Below are 18,141 nucleotides of genomic sequence, written 5' to 3'. Positions count from 1 at the left end.
GACTCACCCTGGCTTGTGAAATTCCACAAATTTAGGAGGGACCTGGCTGCACACCTGTGGCACCTGGAGTCCCAATACAGAGAAAGGGAAGCCTTGAGAGACTTGTTGACTTGTCAGACTTTGGACAAAAGTTAAAGCTGAGACTTGCTTTTTGCACAGTGACATTGCCAGAGACTCAAAATCTCAGGTAGGGAGCATGCATGCTTCAGTACAGAAGATACAGCCGACCCAGATCTTCTGCCTGAAGGGGCATGAAAGGTGCGCTGCCCGCTCCCAGGAACAAAACAAATTCCTCCATGCTTAGGTAAAACCAGTGAAAAAGACAGGCTCCAAGTTAGACCTCTGCAAGTTACATTTTTGCAGTAAGTAGATCCAACAGTATTTTGGCTTTGATAAAGGTTCCAGCAGCTTTAAAATATCAAGACTTGAGCTTTTTGACAAGTTAAAAAAAGGACACTATTTGGACAACAGTGGTTAAACTGGTACATAGGGAACTGGACTTCTAACTACTTGCTCCTGAATACTTTGTGCTCTGCCTTCTTATGTAACAAAGCTCATTTCCTCTTGCATCTGAAAATTCACCCCATTTTGAAAATACTAACTCACTGCCTGAACACATCTGGGAGTGTTTATAGAGGCCAGGTTCTGAAGTAACAGGAAAGGATCACAGCTGAGTCAGAGTGGAAAGCAGGATGATTTGAACAGTGTGATACCAACATTTTGTTGTAAGAATTTCAAGTAATCTTAAAGCTGCTTCTCAGACTGGCGAACCTGCATTACATCCGGCACTAAAGTATCAACACAACACAGAAAAGCCTCCACAGGCAGTTATCCATTGATAATACAGGCAGAGTTAGAAAAATGCAGTTTTTGTTTTCAGAGTTCACAGAGGGTACGGAAGTGGTATGAAAGCAGCAAATTACCTTCCGAGAATTCCACATGGCATGATGGTTGGCCAGATTCATGAATTTGTACACCAGGTCTGGCTGATTAAGATCACTAGCCAGTGAACAAAGCTCCTTGTAAGTAGAAAGACCTTGACTTTGGAAAACAGAAGGAAAAATCCGTGTCACTATTTTTAGCTACAGAAATGCCATAATATCTACAGCTATAGTCAATCACAGCCTAAAGCAAACAGTGAGAAGTGAGTATCTTATCTGTGCTACAAGAAAACAGTTAAGGTAACTTAGAAAACAAGCAGGAATGAAAAACTTGGGGAATAGAACTATATGAAAGGGAATACTGTTTCCACACAGATTATGTGTGCTTCCATTGAGACTTTCAGTAAACTTACCCATCTGGAGTTTTGCTCAGGCCACCCTGAAACACCACAGTTTCTCCAGTCACCTCATGTTTGGCTCTGGTGGTAAAAGAGGTCCAGTATTAGCTTTGCCAAACCCTGTCCTTGAATGGACTGCACACTATGGAACAAGTGAATTTGCTTTGCTCTATTAACTCAGTAACTTCCTGTTCTTTAGGTTCCAATCCTGCAAAACACATACAGGTGTGCAAAACCACACACACTGCAAGGAATCTCATTAACCCTTATCATGTGTATTATTAAGAAGAAGCTGCAGAAAGTTAGAGTTTTGCCGTGCAATGAGAAGGTAAAAGTCAAAACACTGAATGATAGCTTTTTATTTCAGCGCAGACAGAAGTTACATCATGGACAGCAGATATGTACAAAGAACACATCACTACTTTAAAAGGAAAAAATCTGATTTCCATTTATCCCTTCCTCTTTTCAGCCACTAGAGTTCCCCACACTCCTAGCCTAGATTTCTATCATTCACAGTGGCCACACCCACACTGGGTTAGACAGCAGTAGGCTGTAGGAGCAGGATTTCCAGCACTGACCCAACATGATTACTAGCCAGCAGTCTTGTAAGACCAGTATCTGTGGCACTAAAACAGACAAGTGACCATCAACACTTCCTCAGCAAAAGGTGCATTTCAGACACAAGGCAAATGCCCAGTTCTGCAACATTCACGTTGTTCAGAGTTGCTGCAAGAGGCCATTGACCTTTGCGATCACACAATGCAGTGAGTAAGGAATCTATCCAAACCAAAACCAATTTGAACTGCCTGAAACAGGAGCGAATCATTATTTAGAAGCTTTGCTGAACTCAAAATGGAATAAAATTTGGAGTACCTTTAGTCACAACAGACCCTACTCTAAGAAACGTCCCAGTTCATTCACCCCCTGGCAGTATGTGGATATTGGCTTCCCCTGCCACATAACATCTCTCACCGCACAAGAGGGCGGCACATTTTTGTTTCCAAACAAACAGGTCAGAGTACTCTCTCACTGTGTTCTGAGTTCACTGTACCTTTTCCCAGTCATAAGGTTATCAACGAGTGTGGTGACTAGCTCTTGCTGATCCTGTTCACTTCCTAGTTCATATACCAGCCCAAGACCTTTTGAAGCAACATCTTGACTAAGCTCTGCAAAAGATTTTACAAAGTAAAGTTGAAGAAGAACATATAGGCAATAATAAACAAATTCCAACAAGATCCAACTAAACTAACAATCTAGGAAGTGGGAGTTCTGTGCTGCAGTTCACTGTTTTCTGTTTTAGAGCTGATCTATTCTGGCAAGACAGACTTTGGATTCTGAAAGCACACATTTCCCTCACCCCCAGAGTATTAGGCGACATCTTTGTGTTAATACTGTCACCGCTCACTTTGAAATAGCACAGGGTGTTCCAAGAGCTCCAAATATTCTGTTGAAACACTGCTGGCCTCTGAACAAAAGTCCAGTGAAATGAATGATAACACTCTCTTCTTTGACTTCCATGAGCTCTGATTAGGCCATCAGATGCCACCCCTTCCACTACCTGCCATAGGTGGACATTATGAGCTACAACCTACTAGTTTAAACAGGGCCGAGAGTTCCTGTCTATGCAGAACTCCATCAACATGCACACTGCTGCCCAATGCAGAGAAGAACTGAACAGCCTCTGTTACTACAATCTGCAAGGCCAAATGCAGGAAAAGATTTGTGCTAAGGTAGCAGAGAACAGAAAAGCTGTGCTTCCTGTTTCTGCACGCAACAGTACAAAAGGAAGCATTCCTTTTACTGCAGAAGTGGATGTTTCTACAGACATCTTTTGGTGTTGGCTGACAGAGGGTGTGTACATGACTTTCTGCCTGTTAACAATTCCCTTCATTCTGTTAGGAGCCTAAGAAAAGACAATACTCCTAAGATACAAGAGTACTTACCATCACTATCTGACAGAATTGAAACAAATGCACCTTGAATATCCTTGAGATGAGACTGAAAGATGAGAAAAAGGACATTTTTATTTCAGCTTTTGCTTCCTTTGTCTGGTCTCAAGGCAGGTCTCTAACAGATAAACAGAGGTTATTTTATCAGAGGAGTAGCCTATCTGAGCTACACCTAACAAGAACAACCCTCCTTTCAGAAAGACAAGCAGCAGCCTCACTGCAGCTCACAAAACGCAACAGTTACTTGCCCAGCTTCTTCAGCTCCATGCCATTTATAGATCACATCCTTTATTTTCGTTGTCTAATACATGCCAGTAATGGACAGGCCACAGATCTGGCTGGCAGCCAGACTGGGCAATCCTTTGCTTAAGAACACCTTTCCTGCATCCCCAACCTAGAGGATTTTGCCACCTCCTGCAAGATCCATTGTTTAGACAAGCATAATACATGGCAAGATTTACATGTAACAGTAGATTTGCAAAGTACCTATCCTCCCAAAGCTCTTTATCAATTACCTGCAAAGCACTGCCAGAAAGTGGTTACATGGCCCCATCACAGCATATAGCACCGCTGTACTGGGAGAGGACATTTCAGTAAGGAATGCTTAAGTCCCTGCACAAGACCTTTCACATTTTGACTCTCTCATCACAGACAAGCACCCTAACCATAAGGTTTTCATCAAAGAACACCAAAAATGCTAAGTGCAAGAAGCACTGGGTAGCAGAGTTGTGATAAACTCTATGAAGCAAATGAGCCAAAGAATTCCAGTTGAGTTCCCCCCCCATTTCCCTCCTCTACCTCCTTTTAACATTTTGCAAAAAGAAATCCTTAAAATGATAAAGACGCCAACCTCTTCTTCACAAGGGAAGATGTACTCGCACTTCACCTTATAACAGCTATTTATACCAACATCAGACTGACCTGAATGCAAGTCAGATGTTTGCAAAGGTGGCAAATGGCCCTGTTCATCTGCCAATGAATATGCTCCCCTAAGACAAGCCATGTCTCAAAAAGATCTCAGTAAGGACTGTAGCAGCACTGGGAAAAGGGAGAAATGGAAGTGAAGGGGAAGGAAGGTACCTAAACAAAGTGAGGAGCAAAAGCAGATACAAGGAGCCAGTGGTTGGAAAGAGGCATATCTCTTACCTTAATCGCCTTGTGTGTGCTCAGTTTTTTCACCATTGACAGAAGCCAGATGCAGGCTGCCTGCCTAATGTGTGGGTTGGGGCTGATAATGTGCTTGTTCAAAATAAGGTCTAGCACCCAGGGAACCACATCATTCACTTTCAAATCTATGTGAAAGAAAAAAAGGGGTAAGGGAAGTGAGGAATTTTAACAATCAGCCACACACATTTTTAATTTCAATATAATGTGCAAAAGCAATGGAAACCTAATCAGCACATGAGTACTCAGGTGATATCTTCACCTCTGCTGATTCAGGAAAAGCCTTCACTGGAGTCACTGGAAAAGCTTTTGTCTTGGAAAAAAAAACACTGAATAGAGGCCTCCTAACCCTTCATGAAAGTGTTTCAGAGCATGTGACCAAGAAGAAGCACCACTCAGACTGCATAAGATTCACATTTAGTTACTGGAAAGACTCAAAATTTCTGAAGCAAACACAAACTCTGAGTTCTGCACATGCTGAGCTTCATATACACTTAAGATCTAAGACCACTCACTTAAAATGCTAAGCACCTGTTTGCCCAATTGAGGCTGATATTTACATCTGCCCGTTTTGGAGCTAGCATTTTGTCATGCTCATATTTTAATGGGGCCAGAATCTCAGTCCTTAAACAAGTTATCCAGAGTCAGACAGGTATGCAGAACAGTGAACTTCCCATAAATGTCACTTCACCATATCAATCCAAGTTGCTGGAAAAAGACTTGAAATTTCATCTTATAACCCTGCTTTCCAATTCAGGTTTCAAAATGTTATTTTAAAATGTTTTTGTGTTAAATCTGAAACTAATTAAACAAATGCAGTGTCAAATGGCAATGAGATTTCATCAAGAAGCTATTTAAATAGCAAGTGAAATAAAGTACTCTACCCTTTGACTAGATGGACTTGAAGAGGTAAAAGGATGCATAAACAACCCGGCATTGCAAAACAGAGAGCACTCCATTACCAAATGCAGAAAGTCTTTTACTTCCAGCATTATGAATCAAGCCCAGTGCTGGGCCAGAACAGTGAGATTCTATGTTCCTTATTCCAGCTTTCTGTATTAGGAAGGCCTACCTGGAGGAGGGATATATTCCTCTTCTGTGACTGTCCACGCATCACGTGCAGCCACTGAGCTGGTTCCCACAGCAGCACTGGTAATAGCTTCACCAACGGTGAACTGCAGTTCTATTTGTTTGGCCTGAAAAAACACGAGAGAACCTCACTGATTGACAGTACTTATTAAATAAACAGTAAAACTTTTGGTACTCCACAAAACTGCAGTCTCTTGCATCTACTCCATTTCTCAGCACCAGTTCGCAATAAGATCACATTGTTCAGTAGCCCAGACCTACTGAAGTTGATGGAAACTGAGCCACCGTCCAGCCCTCCAAAATACCTGGTGAGAGCTAAAATCTCCACACCTGTTTTTACAACATGGCTCCTACAAAGCACGTGCCAGTCTCTCTGCAAGTTCAAATAAGTGAACAGAAGGAACTGGAGAGACAGGATCAAAGTAATACAAACAAAAATTAAAGTGGTAACAGTACTGCCAGTTATTAACAAAAATTACTATGACTTTGTTGTTGTAAGCAGTAGCATAAGATCCTCCTGCAATTTCATCCAGATGTTGATCACTGCTAAGAGAGGAATGAATTTGTTTTCCACATAAGAAAAGATACAGCAAAAATTTTGCTTTGTTTCTGTTCTCTTTGCACTATTGCCTAAGACCCTCAGGAACAGAATGTGCAGAGCTCTGCCACTTCTTGTCATTACTTATGATGAATTTCTAACTGTATGAACTGGTTTTCATACCTGTTTGAGCACCTTCTAGATTCCTTCCCTTAACTCCGTGGAAGCAGAATATGCTCAGGCATTTGGAGAAGTAAGCCCACAGCTTCCTGTGGTCTAAGATCAATTTTTTTTTTTCAGGTACATATTTTATAAAAAAAGCAGTAATGTCCTTGAACAGTTTCAGGAGATAAACATGGCACTCAGAAACATCATTTTGTAGATGTGTACACAATGTTCTTACTATTTTTGCTTGTTTGATCACACTGGACTAGATGACTCAGCAAAGCTAGTCTGTCTGATACTCAACAGCTGCTTTACAACACTGAATCCTATGTCAGTGTGACTAAGGAAGAAAGGTAAAACCAAGCTATAAATGAAGAACACTAAAAAAAGCTCCCCAACTATTTAATTTTGCTGTCTTGCATGCTGCAATATGTGAAGCAGCTCTTCACTACTATGAAGGAACACAGTGCAGTACAAACACGGGTGCATGCAGACTGACAAAACGAAGCTTCCTATGAAGAAGCAAAGCTCCTAATTCAAGTGAGGTACATCAGTGGATGTCATTCTGATGAGAAAAAAGGTGTATTTAAATTATCTATTTCAGGGTACTTTTGAAGGCCCAAGTACAGACCCTAAGGCTTCATCAATACAAGCTCTTATGATTTTACACATACAGACAGTTGTCCTAAATGGGAAGACATATTCATGTCAGAGACTGGGGCAGAGACTTCCAGTGGCAAGCTTTTAAAATTCAAAAATATTTTATGTCCACAGTTTACAAGCCCCAAACCTACCTCTGCTCTCTATTTTAAGCCAGCCCTAAAAAACCCAGACGCACTATTACAAAAAGACAGCTCAATGTCCCCTTGTAAACTTGGCCCCAGAGTACTTAAACAACATTCAAATGGGAACACACCCCGCAGTATAATGAACAATGCATTATTAGTGCCTCACCTCCACAGAATCCATTAAACCTTGCAGCAGTAGCTTCTGGTGGGGAAAATCTTCATCTCCCACTGGAAAGTAACCTAATGTTTGTATTGCTCGTTCCTTCATCTTAAATATAAACAAAACAAACACACACATCAATCACATAATTTTCCTGCAAGTCCAGGAGATACACTTTAAACCCACTCCTTCTCACCTCCTTACTGAACTTTCACTTAAGGTACCAGAAGTTAGACATGCAAGAGACTTATCAGATAATCACTGCACCTCTCTTCCAAAAACTTTTCCATATGATACAGAAAAAACCCGAGTGTCTATCTACCTTCGAGAATTATTCTCCAGGCTAGTCTGTTCCACTGTAAGAGAAGATATTCCTAATTTTTTTTTGAATTAAAATAATCACCTTTCATAATTTTCATCCTGTGAGCTCCTACTTATGAAGATACAAAGTACACACTATCAAGAGTTAGACAACACTAGATTTTCTGAAAGCCCTCAGCCCAGTTCTGATTCACTAAAGCTGATGATAATTCTAACTAGGTTCAGTAAGAGCTCCTTTAAAAATCAAGGATGAGTTTGGCAGGTAACACATGAAATTGGGGATGGAGTACCCCAGAAAGGAACAAGAATCATAGTAACATTACAAAATCTTGCCTTATTTGTTTCCTTGCTGGAAGGGATTCGGGCCAATAAGCTTTCAACAAGTTGCAGCTTTGTAAATCCTGTGCCTTCACTGGGGATTGGCAAGGGACCATTCCTGCCAATCTCCCCCAGAGCTGTGCAAGCAGCTACCACAAGGAAGGGCGAGGTACTGTCCAAAAAAGAACCTACAGGAAAAAGCAAACAGGATTACTTGGATTTTGTATTATTACTTAGCAGCAGGCTGGCAGGCATTTAGCTTCTTGCTTGGGTAAAATGTAAGTACTTATCTCCTCTACAGCTGGTAGGAAGTGTTATGCTAGAACAAAACCAAACTGACAGGAATCCCTGAGATGAGTCTAGGCAGTGGCACCACACCTGTACGCGCTATGCTGCTCTGTGACCTAAAAGTCTAATTCTTGTTGAGATGGCCTGCATTCATACTTTTGATTAGATGACATTTTTAAAGACTAAATTCTATCAGACAAGTGAATTCAAGATGACATATCTGCAGGCTGACTATCGTAGAAGTGTCCTCAGCCAGGGCAACTGAAAAACAACTGTCACATGCAGCAAATTCTCAGGTGGGAAGTTACCTATTGTCTCTGTCGTCGACTTTATGAGCTGTTCTTGTTCCGGCATGACTGCAGTGTTGGGCGGTTCTATGTCGTGTAGCTCCATTGTTCTGATTTTCCTTTTGGCCAAGTACCTTCCTACTGTAAATCCCAAAGCCAACAAGGAGCCATGTTGGACCTCCGGGCTCTACAGACAACACCAACAGCACAGAAAATCTCATTTTCAAAGTACATAACACTTTTCAAACAGCACTGATTTAAGAGCACATATGGAAAAGTCAGCTGGAAAGGCACCCTGAAAAGTGCTGCGTTCTAGCTTACAATGCAACAAGAGACAGTTTTGTACTGCTAGTGCTTTCTGATGGATGGAGTTCTTTAAAAAAAATTTTTTTTTTTAAAACTCCTAAGAGATTTAGGAAGACACATTAAAAACTTATCACCAGAACTCACATTCATAGAGTCTTCCTGTTGGTGGCTACAGCAAAAAAACCCTATCACATCTCATTTAAGTAGAGCATTCTGGAGGTGAAACAAGATACTAGTACCCTGTCTCTACTTAAAAGCTGGAGATACTCAGATTAGGGGGACACAATCTACTCTTGAATAAAAAGCAGTGCTGAAGTGGAATTACTCAAGATTTGTGTTACTCAGAGTGCGAAATACTTCACCTACTAACACTGAAGGCAACACCTCCACACAGTTCAGTAGGCCATAGACTGTGAAACCTAATTATCAAGATTATATCAAGAACATTAATTTCTCCAGTGCTGATATGACACTGAGAATATTTAACAATGGTGCTTTCTCCCACAGGTGAATTCTAGTAAAAGGATTTAGTGCAGAAATAAGACAGCAAGACTGAAATGCAAACTTAATTAAAAAAAAAAAAAAAAACACAAAAGGGAGGCAGGGCATTACACTCAGATTAGTTCAGTGATCTATTTTTACCACAGCCCTGCAAAAACCTGCACCAGTGCACCTGTGCTGCCAGGATGGGAACCTCGAACTTGCTTTGCCACCAGGGACTGCTCCTTGCTGTGGTCTCACAAGCAGCAGTGCCTGCTGGAGATGGGCCCTTTACTCCTCTCTGCTTCAGCTACTCTTTTCCACCACTGTCCCTACTGAGCCACCAGAGACCACTGCCCTACACTCCTAGTTGTACTGATTTATCTGACTTTGTGAGTTCATGTTGAATCAGAGCACTAGCTGACTCAAATTCAAAAGTGCCATTTTTTGCTTCAGGTTTCACTTTCCTCTCTATTTTAAGGCATTTTCTGTGAAAGGTCAAGTATGGCTTCACGGACTACTGGATAAGCAGGACCAATAGGGCAGAAAGCAACTGTCAGGGGCTGGGACCCTTCTGTGTTGGCTTTGTAACTGCAGAAGCTGTACCCTAAGTAAAACTGAGTAATGACGTGGTTTGGGCTCCCAGACTCAGCTTTCACAGAATCAAAGTAATCCATGTCTGTTAAGTAATACATAAAATGATCCGCACTTCTTTTCAGCATTTGAGCATATGTTGTCTGAAATGAAAAATGAGGGTCCATTAAGTCCTTTGGAGAAAATGGGGTTAAAAAAAAAGTTCTGGGGAAATGCAGTTTAAAAATGCTAATACTTTCCCCAGCTTTCAGGATTCAAGACATACCAGGAAAGAAATATGCCCAATTTCTTTTCAGAAAGGAAGTTTTCATGACTCCTTCTCAATTCTAGTAGTGGCAAAATCCAGAGATAAAAATAAGGTGAGGAGGAAGGAGCTCCAGAAGGAGGGAAGGAAAACCCACCTTGTAGTGCTACAGTTACAGGAGGGTTGCTGACCAGTCCACTGTGGGGGTCGAAAGAAGGCTGGCCTCCCCTAGCAAAGACCCGGAGGCAATGGGAAGCCATGAGGGTGCTATGGCTGAGCTAGGGGAGGGGGGCGAGTAACAAGTTAAACATTTTCTTAGTTCTGTGGGTACCTTAATTGCTCATGAATATGGACTCAAACTGTCTGAGGTAAGTAATATGACCCTTTACCAACCAATGGGACAAAGAATATTTAGCTGACTAAAGCTGCTGGATACATGGCAGCTGTGCTTATGAGCACTGTCTCCAAAAAACCCTCTTACAAACCTTAACAATAGCTTCAGAGATTAGTTTATTTAAAGATCTAGTCCACCCACCTACAACAAAAACCCCTTCCCACTGCCCACCTAGAAGCAAGGTAGTTAATTTTATACAATATACTAATACATCCTGGACAATGGCAAGAATCAGATTTTCTGTTAGTCAAATGGCACTAAAAAAACAACAGGAAGCAGACAGAGAAAGGTAGTTACATGATTGTCTTTTGTCATCTTGATCAGCTGCTCTACAGAGGCCCTAAGCTCATCTCCAGACATTGTAGACAACACTACCGAATAAAACAAGGCTGCAAGCTCACGCATTTCTTCTTTGTTTGTGTTCATCAAGCTCTGTGGAAGTTTTCAAAAAGAAACAAGAAATACGGAATCAACTTCTTAAACAGTTTGTTCATACAGTGTTCCCACACACAAGCACAATTGTCATGCAACTACATAAATATTACTTAATTCTGAACCCTTTCTTTGAAAGGGTATTATGAGTAAATAACATACTAAGCATTCCATTCAGCAAAGCACCTGCTGCACTTGATGCTTAACTTTCGGAAGAACGTTATCACTGGCCACAAGAGGTCTATTCACTGCTTCTGAGTTAAATATGTTGACTGAATGCTTTGCTGAGTTTTATCTTCAGAGAAAAGCTTCCACATTTCACATCCAAACTGAGCTAAAATTAAAAAGCCTACAGAACTGCAAAGAACTACTTTTCCTGAGTTACAAGAGGCTTCAATTTTCTTTTTATTAATCAAAGGGAAAGAAACTGAAGAGGGTAAACAAATTTAATTCAATGGCGATACAAGAAATGTATCGAGGAATCAGTTCTCAACATGAATTCATCCACTTTGTATGCAGAATTTTTTAACAACTAGGCTGTTAAAAAGCTAAATTTAGGAAGCCTCAGGCCATTTTAATATATAACCTTATCTCTGCTATTAATTTGATGTATAAAACAACACATTCACATCAAAAATTCATACTCAAGGCTTCGAATGACTTGGGTCACCAGAAGTAAGGAAAAAAAAAAAAAAAAGAGCCAAGCAAACAAACAAGAAAGTAATGAGATCTGTCAGGCTCTTGAAAACAGAACTCTAATTTCAACTCAAAACCTGCATCAGATCATGTAGCTGACTTCTGACAAGCCACTAGATCTGTTCCTTCATTACTATCACTTGGCCAAGTAAAATTACACAAGGCTTGATTTATGACAATATTTCTGGAACTAGGTAGTATCAGTTACCATTCCTGGAAGTATAATTTGGCAAATGGATAGGAAAAGGAAGTTTCTCTGCAAATGATGAGCAATACTGAAAAAAAAGAATATTTTAAGTCCTCTCCTTTGAAACTCAATATATGCATCTGAATAGATGTGTTAAGCCATGTGCATCGTCACAGATAACAGCAAGAGAATTTATCAGAACACATTCTGATTCTTTTTCAGCTTCACTATATTTTTCATGTCAGATGCTCTACTGAAAACAAAGTCATTGCAATCTGTAAGCAGCTAGCAAATTCTGGATGCTTAAAGAAAATCATAAAAAAAGAAGGCATCCGCCTGAGAAAAGAATCCAAGGAAAGGTGCATTCTCTTTGGATTATCCCCCAGTGGACTCCAGTTTATCTAGTTTTCATTCAAGGAAAAAAGAACCAAAAAAAAAAAAAAAAACCAAAAACAAGAAAAAAAGAACAGAAAGCACTCTAAAACAATTTGTGATCCAATTCTTCTCTTTTTCTGGGAAGCAGCTCACTCACATCTCCCAAATGGAACATCCCCATTTTTAAACAATTTGCTCAATTTTGTTTTCATTTTTGTTTTGCTGCTTAACAGATCTTCAGATCAAGAGCAAAACTGACTGAGTGTTCCAAGGGGATCAGTGAGACAGGCTGCCCAGAACATGTAGGCTGGTGTACAAAATCAACAATATTGAAGAACCAAAACCCACTTTTTCCTAGCATATTTCATATAACATCTCACAAGGTGCTGACCACAGGTACAAATATCAGATTTCAAATTAAATGCATGCTTTACAAATAAAACTCCATTCCACCTTGACAAAATGCCAGATTTTGCTAATGCCAAGCCTCTCCCCCACCCCCCTCCTCCCCAAAAAAACCCAAAAGTTTTCAACATACCTTTATCCAATCCATTTTATCTATAAATCTGGTAGCTAGTTTTTCTGGATATACTGAAACAACTTCCAGGAGACAATACATGACTGGCAAACCTGAACAGTCGTTAAAGAATGAAATTATTTCAAAAACCACAGTATGTACAGCAATGTAACAATCAGTGATAAAGAGGTAAGAAATACAGGGCATTTTAAAGCATGTATTTGCAATTTACCAGAGATACAAAATAATATGGAACAGTAGGATTTAATATTTCTTGGAGACACTAGACAAACTAACAGAAGCAAACATCCTGGTAGCAATTTGTTCTAAAGGTATTCAAGTACTCTAAAACGACACTTGTCTCAGATATGCTATGATCAAAATGAGGAAGTCAGAACACAGAAAGCATTCATAGGTGAGGAGGCTGCTGAAAACAGACAATAGCTTCACAGTTTTAAAGCACTATATCAACCAATGGTACAATTTTACTGCGTTACTTTCTCCAACCTACAGAGTATAGAAAGGAAGTAGGAGTACAGAGTATAAAAGGGAACACTTTGAACTGAAGAGGATATACCTGTGTCGCAATTTTGTGATTACTGAAGCCAAATTCAAAGTACAGGCTTTAGCAGCTCATTTCTAATGAATGACTTTCTTTCTTAAATATGCTGTGGCACATAGCTTCTCACCTCCAACACCAGATAACAGCTGCTGAAGAAGGCCAACATATATCTGCACAGGGTTGGTTTCTCCACTTTTTGAGGAGGAGGAGGAAGAGAAGGATATGTGGTCGCCAGACATGAGGTTTCTTATGTAACGTCCAATGGCTGGAGCATGATCTTGCATATCTGCCAAGTTCTGTGAAGCTGGTACCACACCTGCACTGTGAGCAAGACACATCCGTAGGTATAGGACTATCTAAGCAGAGGAGAGAAAAATGTAAGATTCTCATGAGTGCACAAGCACCTGGAAAAACACAGAGGAGTCAAAATAAAAGAACAAGGAATATGCTGTACTTGAGCCAACCAAAACAAGACAATTCCTTCTTTGACCAAATTTAGACAGAGCAGACAGTGATAAGATAGGGATATACACAAAGTGTAACAAATCTTATGGACCGTTTCTGCAATATGCTGGTGTAAGCAAACAGCCCCCCACTGCCTACAACATACTCAAGAGGTTAAATCATAAACAGACTTTTAGTTTATCATAAGCTGATGCAACCTTCTTTCAGGTAGTTCAGCCTGTACTTTATACCACTTTGGCAGGCCTCATCCCAGTGCATTACTAATACAGATCTTACATCACATCTGAATTTGTGTCTACAGTCCAATGAAGCCAGGAAATCCGCTAGGAGAACAGCCTCAAGGAGAGCATGGTGGCAAATTACACAGGATTGCTAGCTCCTTCTTATGAGAAGCTATTATGTTGGATACACTTCAGAAAGCAGCCCTCTCAGAAACATATGCCCCAACCCCTGTGAAAGTCCTGTTCAGACCTGTTTAAGAACAGACAAACCAAATGAGCAGAGTTCCTTCCAACATCTGTTTATAAGAGAAACTTTAGAAGATAGGGTGACTTATGATAACCCTCCATTAGCCTCCTCTACCACTCTCTAAATAAATAATGGTACAGTTAACCAAGGAAGTGAAATACTGACAATTACCTCCCCAAATGTGGCAGGATTGAAAGGCAAGGCTGCAGTTCCAGTCATGTATTTAGCTGGAGTTTTCATTCGCTGAGAGGCCTAAACAACAGAGTGTATTAAGAGTGGAATATTCAGGCACAGGAAGAGCAGACACAGTATTAAAAAGGTTACCAAAATTTTGCTGATGCAGTTGGATGTTTATCCTCCACTTACCCAGTGAAAATATGCAACAGTTCTATAATAAAAAGGCACTGTACATTTGATAAGAAGACCTCAAGTGCATTGTAGATCCATCAATTTTACCTCTGTATTAGAACTGCAAAATGTAAATTCTGAGTTCATGAAAGGGAAATGCAGGGAGGTTGGAGGAAGAATAACATTCCCCATGACCACAAGCAAAAAAGTGTTCTGAATTTAAAAAAACACCTCCAAAATTTCCAGATTAAGAGTCTCCCCACTTCAGTAGCAGCCAAGCAACCTTGGCAACTGCAGGCAAGTGGGGAGGCTGCTGAGTAGCCAGGCTTCCCCAGCCATGGAAGGTGGGCACACTGTGCTGCACCTACCAAGAACCAGGGAGACTCGAGACCCTGCTGCCTGGCAGCCTGCCAGGTGACAGGCTAGCGCAGCAGGTGGGCAACTCACTTTCACAGAAATACTAGCTTTGACAGGCAGGAATATGCCAACAGAAAAACATGCAAACTGAATGTTTCCAACGACATCTAGCACAAATGCTTCAGAGAAGCATGTCAATACTCTCTAGACAATATGCACATTAGTGCTAGGGCTGGCTTCAGTCATGCAGCCTCACATGTGAGTAAACACATATATTACCTGCATAGAAATTAAGTGGTCCTCAGATTTCAGATCTCTTACTATTTTTAGATCCTTTGCTGAGCTAGAACCTTGATGATATCCAGAACCGTTACTGAAAGCCCTAAATAATGAATCAGAAAGTGATCTCCTGGAGTAGTGAGCTGGTTCCATTTCACATTCAACAAACTAGGTCCTACTCTTTCAAATATCCTTCCTTGTAGAGGGAGAGAAGGCCATTTTGTGTCTTGGCCTGCTGTACCAAGCAATCCATATAAACTTCTGAAAAATTTCTAATACTTGCAGATAATTCATGATATGCATATGCAAATTAACATTTCAAGATGACTAATCAAAAAATTCTTCAGATATATTCCTTTATGTGCCTTGAGGACATGTAAGGAAGATTTTAAAAGTACTCAAAAAATGTATTTTTTTAGTATCTAGGAGAGCAAGAGTATCTTGTTTTTCTCAGTAATGAATCAGACTAAGCTGATTCCTAGAAATTTAGTAACATTAAAGAAGTTAAGGGAATTTTAAAAAATTAACTGAGAGGCACAACCATTCATTAGTATTACTTAAAACTCTGATTTTTTTTTTTTTTTTTTTTTTTTTTTTTTTTTACATCTAGCTGGGTAACCAGTATTTTGGACAACAGAAGGTTTTTCCTAAAGTTCCAAATACTTCAAACACTAGTAAAGCATAGCACTAGTAAAGTATATCATTTATAGCTGAGATATTTTTTGTGATGAGTTCAGCCAAAGATCGCTTACAAAACCAAATGAGCTCTGTCTGATACATCCGTTATTATTTCTTTTTAAAAAAGGAGATTACCAAAGGGGGAGGGGGAAAAAAATGTACTGACAGTGATCTTTCAGGTCTTCTTTATAACTCAATAAACCCCCCAGAAGTGTGTAACATCCACTGGATTTTAACACCTTTCCAGGCAATCTCTCAGTGCAAACAGTAAAGGAACAAATGAATATAGCTTTGGGCATTTCACACACAGGTAGAATCACACACAGAACAGCTAGGATGCGAAGTGACCTCTGGAGATCACCTGGTCCAACCCCACTGCCCAAGCATACTGCTAGACTCTTGAAAGGTCACTTACATGGCCCTTATTTTCACAAACTGCAATGAAGATAAATAAAGCCTTTGAGTTGGCAAACCAGACTTTGTCATTTGTTCCAGTATCTCCTTTCCTGCCTGAAACCCTTCAACTGTTTTTTGCAAAGTATTATTTTTCAGTGGCCTATCAAGGAAGCAATCTACCTATCCCTTTAAGAATTTGTCTGTGACTAAATTGTGTTTGTGAAACATGCTGGACTGTCAGCATTGAGGACTGAATTCCTCCCTCCACACATCTACACAAACTGCTTTGGTGCAAAATAATCCCTTGGAGACCCATCCTTTAGCCAAGGATTATTTAGTACTTGGATCCATTGGGATTATTGCCAGCAGAAAATAACTGAGTGCTAATCCTGGCAGTGTGGTTCTTCTGATATTATATGCAGTCTTCACTTTGATTTTAGCTAATTCTACTTCTTTAGGCAGGGAGGAAAGAGAACTGGACAGCAAAGCAAGACAGCCCTTAATTACAGGCCTGAGCATTGATCTTGTTATTCACTGGGACAGAAGCACTGTACCTTATCTTGGATGTAATGGACCATTTCTGGGAAGGAAGGCATCTGCTTTCCAGCACTCTCCTTTTCATTTTTACCAGGAAATGTTCTCAGTACCCGCTGAGCCTCCCCATGTACCTCTTCCCGCCTTTTAGAAAAAAGAGAGGAGAAACAGACATTATCTGCACAGAACAAATGGCCTTTAGTAAGCAATGAGGTATCTTGTGCAGCTCAGGAGAGAGAACAGTTTTTAATGGGAAGTGGCTTTTTTGAAAGAAAAAGAAAAAAGCTCTGCAGTGACTTCAAAAACAATTGTTCCTTCTAGAGAAGGGGAAGAAAAAGGCCGGTGACGAGTAGCCTCTGCAGAACAGTCTAGAGTAGCTCAATTCTGCACCTCGTACATCCTGCTGGTGTTCATCACCAGTTTCTGGCTCCCACATCCTTGCCTTCCTCCTCCTCCTCTCCATTGTTTCATATGTGCAAGCTTCAGCTCACTCCTAGCAAGTTTACTGCTATCCACTTAGCCGAAGAACAGCTCTTGAAAAAGTGCTAATTCTCTGCAATGATAGAGATTCATTGCAACTGATCTGTTTAGCCTTCCTTAGTTATACAATAGCTATACAGATCTTGAACACTTAAAGTCAGTTGACAAAAAAAAAAAAAACAAAAAAAAAAAAACACCACACTTGAATGGCAGGGACAGAAAATTGCAAATGAAATGATTACTGCGATATAATGAGTCACCTACTTCTCAGCAGAGGATGACAACTTTCACGCATGCATAACCCTGACTCTTGGCAAATACAAGTTAAAAACAAATTGCCACAATTCACCAGGAAAAAAGAATTTTTAGCCACAGTAAAGGTGATTTAAGTAAATGCATTTTACTTCATAATTGCAACTGATCATTAGCACACACTGCTTTAGTGACAGCAGTTCACCTGAATCAAAGAAAAAAGCCATGAAAGGAAATCCAAGCCAAAGACTGCTGTAAGGCACAATAATATTACTCCATAGGACTGTCAAGGATGTCACTACGTAAAGCCCAATTTCCAAACTGCCATAACTAATCTTCAGTGTGTTACCTTACACATATAGTTGGATGAAAATCGATTAAAAAGAAAAAAACACTTACGGGTCTCCAGCAGCTAACAGTAGTAAGTATCTGGAAGGGATATGATCTGGAGGGAATACTGTGCTAGCAAATTTGACAGCCACTTGACGTACTTGAACTTCAGGCTGAAAGAGAGCAGACACAAATATATGGTTGAGTTTAAATGAACATTCTAATGACGGGCACTCACACCTTGTAACTCGCCATTCCAGCTCTATTCTCCTCCAATACCACTGTGACTGAAACAGGAAAGGGGAAAAAGAAAAGCAGCTAGCTTCTCACATATATACAAGCGGAGAATTGAATATTTAATTACACATAAACACACTTCTGGGAATCATAAATTAGGTATCTCTAATTCTTACACATCTGA

General features: G+C 40.2%; 1 protein-coding gene across 3 annotated transcripts in view; it reads right to left on the bottom strand.

Annotated features, from left to right (window-relative positions):
- Positions 1-18,141, bottom strand: part of ECPAS (Ecm29 proteasome adaptor and scaffold) — a 65,960-nt gene that overhangs the window by 21,059 nt on the left and 26,760 nt on the right. For all 3 annotated transcript variants that reach the window (XM_064502326.1, XM_064502325.1, XM_026103119.2), the window contains 15 exons: positions 17,790-17,893; positions 16,679-16,802; positions 14,238-14,318; positions 13,261-13,489; positions 12,593-12,684; positions 10,662-10,796; positions 8,368-8,533; positions 7,787-7,959; positions 7,139-7,240; positions 5,465-5,588; positions 4,375-4,520; positions 3,223-3,277; positions 2,331-2,445; positions 1,295-1,360; positions 924-1,041 (listed from right to left, as the gene is read on the bottom strand). In XM_064502326.1, the coding sequence (XP_064358396.1) occupies positions 924-1,041; positions 1,295-1,360; positions 2,331-2,445; positions 3,223-3,277; positions 4,375-4,520; positions 5,465-5,588; positions 7,139-7,240; positions 7,787-7,959; positions 8,368-8,533; positions 10,662-10,796; positions 12,593-12,684; positions 13,261-13,489; positions 14,238-14,318; positions 16,679-16,802; positions 17,790-17,893 (1,830 nt within the window). The remainder of the gene's footprint in view (positions 1-923; positions 1,042-1,294; positions 1,361-2,330; positions 2,446-3,222; positions 3,278-4,374; positions 4,521-5,464; positions 5,589-7,138; positions 7,241-7,786; positions 7,960-8,367; positions 8,534-10,661; positions 10,797-12,592; positions 12,685-13,260; positions 13,490-14,237; positions 14,319-16,678; positions 16,803-17,789; positions 17,894-18,141) is intronic.

This window comes from Dromaius novaehollandiae, chromosome Z (assembly GCF_036370855.1).
Source record: "Dromaius novaehollandiae isolate bDroNov1 chromosome Z, bDroNov1.hap1, whole genome shotgun sequence".
Classification (NCBI taxonomy): domain Eukaryota; kingdom Metazoa; phylum Chordata; class Aves; order Casuariiformes; family Dromaiidae; genus Dromaius; species Dromaius novaehollandiae.
This window is presented reverse-complemented; position numbering and strand designations above follow the sequence as displayed.